This window comes from Pygoscelis adeliae, unplaced genomic scaffold, assembly GCF_000699105.1.
Source record: "Pygoscelis adeliae isolate BGI_AS28 unplaced genomic scaffold, ASM69910v1 Scaffold172, whole genome shotgun sequence".
NCBI lineage: Eukaryota > Metazoa > Chordata > Aves > Sphenisciformes > Spheniscidae > Pygoscelis > Pygoscelis adeliae.
Window position 1 is genome coordinate 2,503,206 of NW_008824338.1, and position 2,091 is coordinate 2,505,296.

The window sequence follows — 2,091 nt, forward strand, 5'->3', positions numbered from 1 at the left end:
CATTGCGCTCTGACATGATGTGCTTCTCCTGAAAACATGAGAAATCATCAATGTTTAGTACACTTGCTTAGCAATAGCAGTAAAAATATATTTGATAGCCATCGCAATGGCATCACGAAGAAGCAGCTTACCTCCTTCTTCTTCAGGATTGCTTTCTTCTGCAGGACTTTAACAGCATAGAACTGCTCTTCTGCCTTGTGCCGTGCAAGGAGAACCTGAAAGAGGATAAAATCCCAGAACTGAGCAACACCAAAATACAAAACAACTTGTAAACACAACTGGAAACAAGCCTTTATGTTAACCACTGAGCACTGCTACATCCCTCTGGTTCAATGTGCAAGCCCTCTGCTGGTTTATGCAGAGAGCCCTCTGGTAATATGCAGAGTGGCATATTACCACTCTGGCAGATAAATCTAGCCCAAAGTTTTTACATCTAGTTCCCTTCCCCTCCAAAAGCGAAGTATATATTCTTCCGAGCTCCACCGCCTCCTCACTCCCTTGCTCTTTTATGACTCTTTCAAATGCAGCACCCTACTCCCTCTCCCCGCAGCTACGCAGGGAGCCAGGCACTGGGCCGCGGGGCATGCTCAGGTCTGGTTTAAATGACCACCATTTACCAACGCCAGTACAAACCTGGCCCTCAGGCATTACATACAAGAGCTGAAGAGGAAATAAATTACAGCAAAAAGTTAGGTTTACCTTCCCAAAACTGCCTTTTCCAATCACTTTTAAGAAATGAAAGTCTGATGGTTTGGCATGTGGGTTGGATGACGGACCAAGATTGATCTGCTGTGAAGGACTGGGCTAGAAAAATAAACAAGACAGAAACCACATTTATTAAAACAGCTTGGTAATGAGAGTCTCAACAACGTCTCTTTTTTAAAAATATAAATAAAGTGACCTTGAAAGCAAAGATTAGCACTCTTATCACTAAAAATTTAATCTTGACCTCTGCCAGATCTCTTAAACTATTAGGTACTGCCTAAGAAGAGTATAACAGCCATAGTTTACTTAAAAGTTCTTGCTGAGGTCTTAGCCACGTTCCATAATGAAGTAACAACCAATAAAGCTTATTCTTGAAATTTTTTCTCCATGTCGGGAAAAAGTTTCAGTCTAACTTGATAACTCTTTTTCCCAGTTACATCAGTGTGCTGTGAGCTGAACTCATGATGCTGAGTAGTCACGATGCTAATTTTGGTATGCTTCTATTACCAGCTGATTTGATGTTCTAAAAATGCTTCGTGAGTAAAATCTACTTACCGGAGGAGAAGGATTAGCATTCATAAGTTCAGGCTCTTGAGGCTGGGAGATTTTCAAGATAGACTGAACTTCAGGGCTGCAAGGATAAGAGCATGCATGATTACAAGAGCTACGAGAAGCATCAGGCAGATCTTTCCGCCAGAGGGCATGCACGTATCGTGAAAGACGAGTTTTGGTTTGGGCTATTACAGAAGACAACTGAAACAATCTATTCGACTTAAGGAGTAAAATCAATCTACAGAAAGTAAATTCCATCTTTCCACAATAAATGTATTTATACTGTAAGAACAGTTCAAAATAGGGATGAGCCTCTAGAAATCCCATCCAACTGATTTCTCCCAAACCCAGCTCATGAAGATTTGTTGCCAAGTGAGTAATACCTCAAGAAGATCAATTAACTCTTCCGTAACAGTCATGCCAGGGGCATTACAGTAAACAAACATTTGGGTTTTTTAACTAGATCTCGCAACACATAGTCATATTTGTGACTGAAATCCGGCCAAAATTCCTGATACTTACTGCTTGCATGCATAGGAGTTGGTGGCTATCTTCTGAATGAAGTCGTTTAGTCCCATTCTTCTCTGCTTCATGAAAGCTATAGAGTAAAAGGACAGGGAAAGGAGAAATAAAATCGTTAAGCCATCCTGCGAGAGAAAAATCACAGCCCCCCCAACATCCTCGGAGAAGCCCCCCGCCGCTCACCGATGAGGATGGCCACCATCCCCCTCATCTTCGAGTAGGTCAAGGTAGGACCAGACGCCTCGGCTGCTTTCACGGTCATTTTGGAGCGAGGGCGCGGGGTGGGGAAGGGGGGGGAAGATAAATAACGAC

The 2,091-nt window shown here is 42.8% G+C and overlaps 1 protein-coding gene across 1 annotated transcript in view; it reads right to left on the bottom strand.

The window, feature by feature from the left end:
• Positions 1-2,055, bottom strand: part of SGK1 (serum/glucocorticoid regulated kinase 1) — a 5,758-nt gene extending 3,703 nt beyond the window's left edge. Inside the window, 7 exon segments of the mRNA XM_009319073.1 lie at position 1; positions 4-28; positions 132-215; positions 700-804; positions 1,261-1,336; positions 1,780-1,855; positions 1,963-2,055. The exon segment at position 1 is cut by the window's left edge and continues 103 nt beyond it. Of these exon segments, the coding sequence (XP_009317348.1) occupies position 1; positions 4-28; positions 132-215; positions 700-804; positions 1,261-1,336; positions 1,780-1,855; positions 1,963-2,041 (446 nt within the window). The 5' untranslated portion in view covers positions 2,042-2,055.
• Between the last annotated feature and the right edge of the window lie 36 nt (positions 2,056-2,091).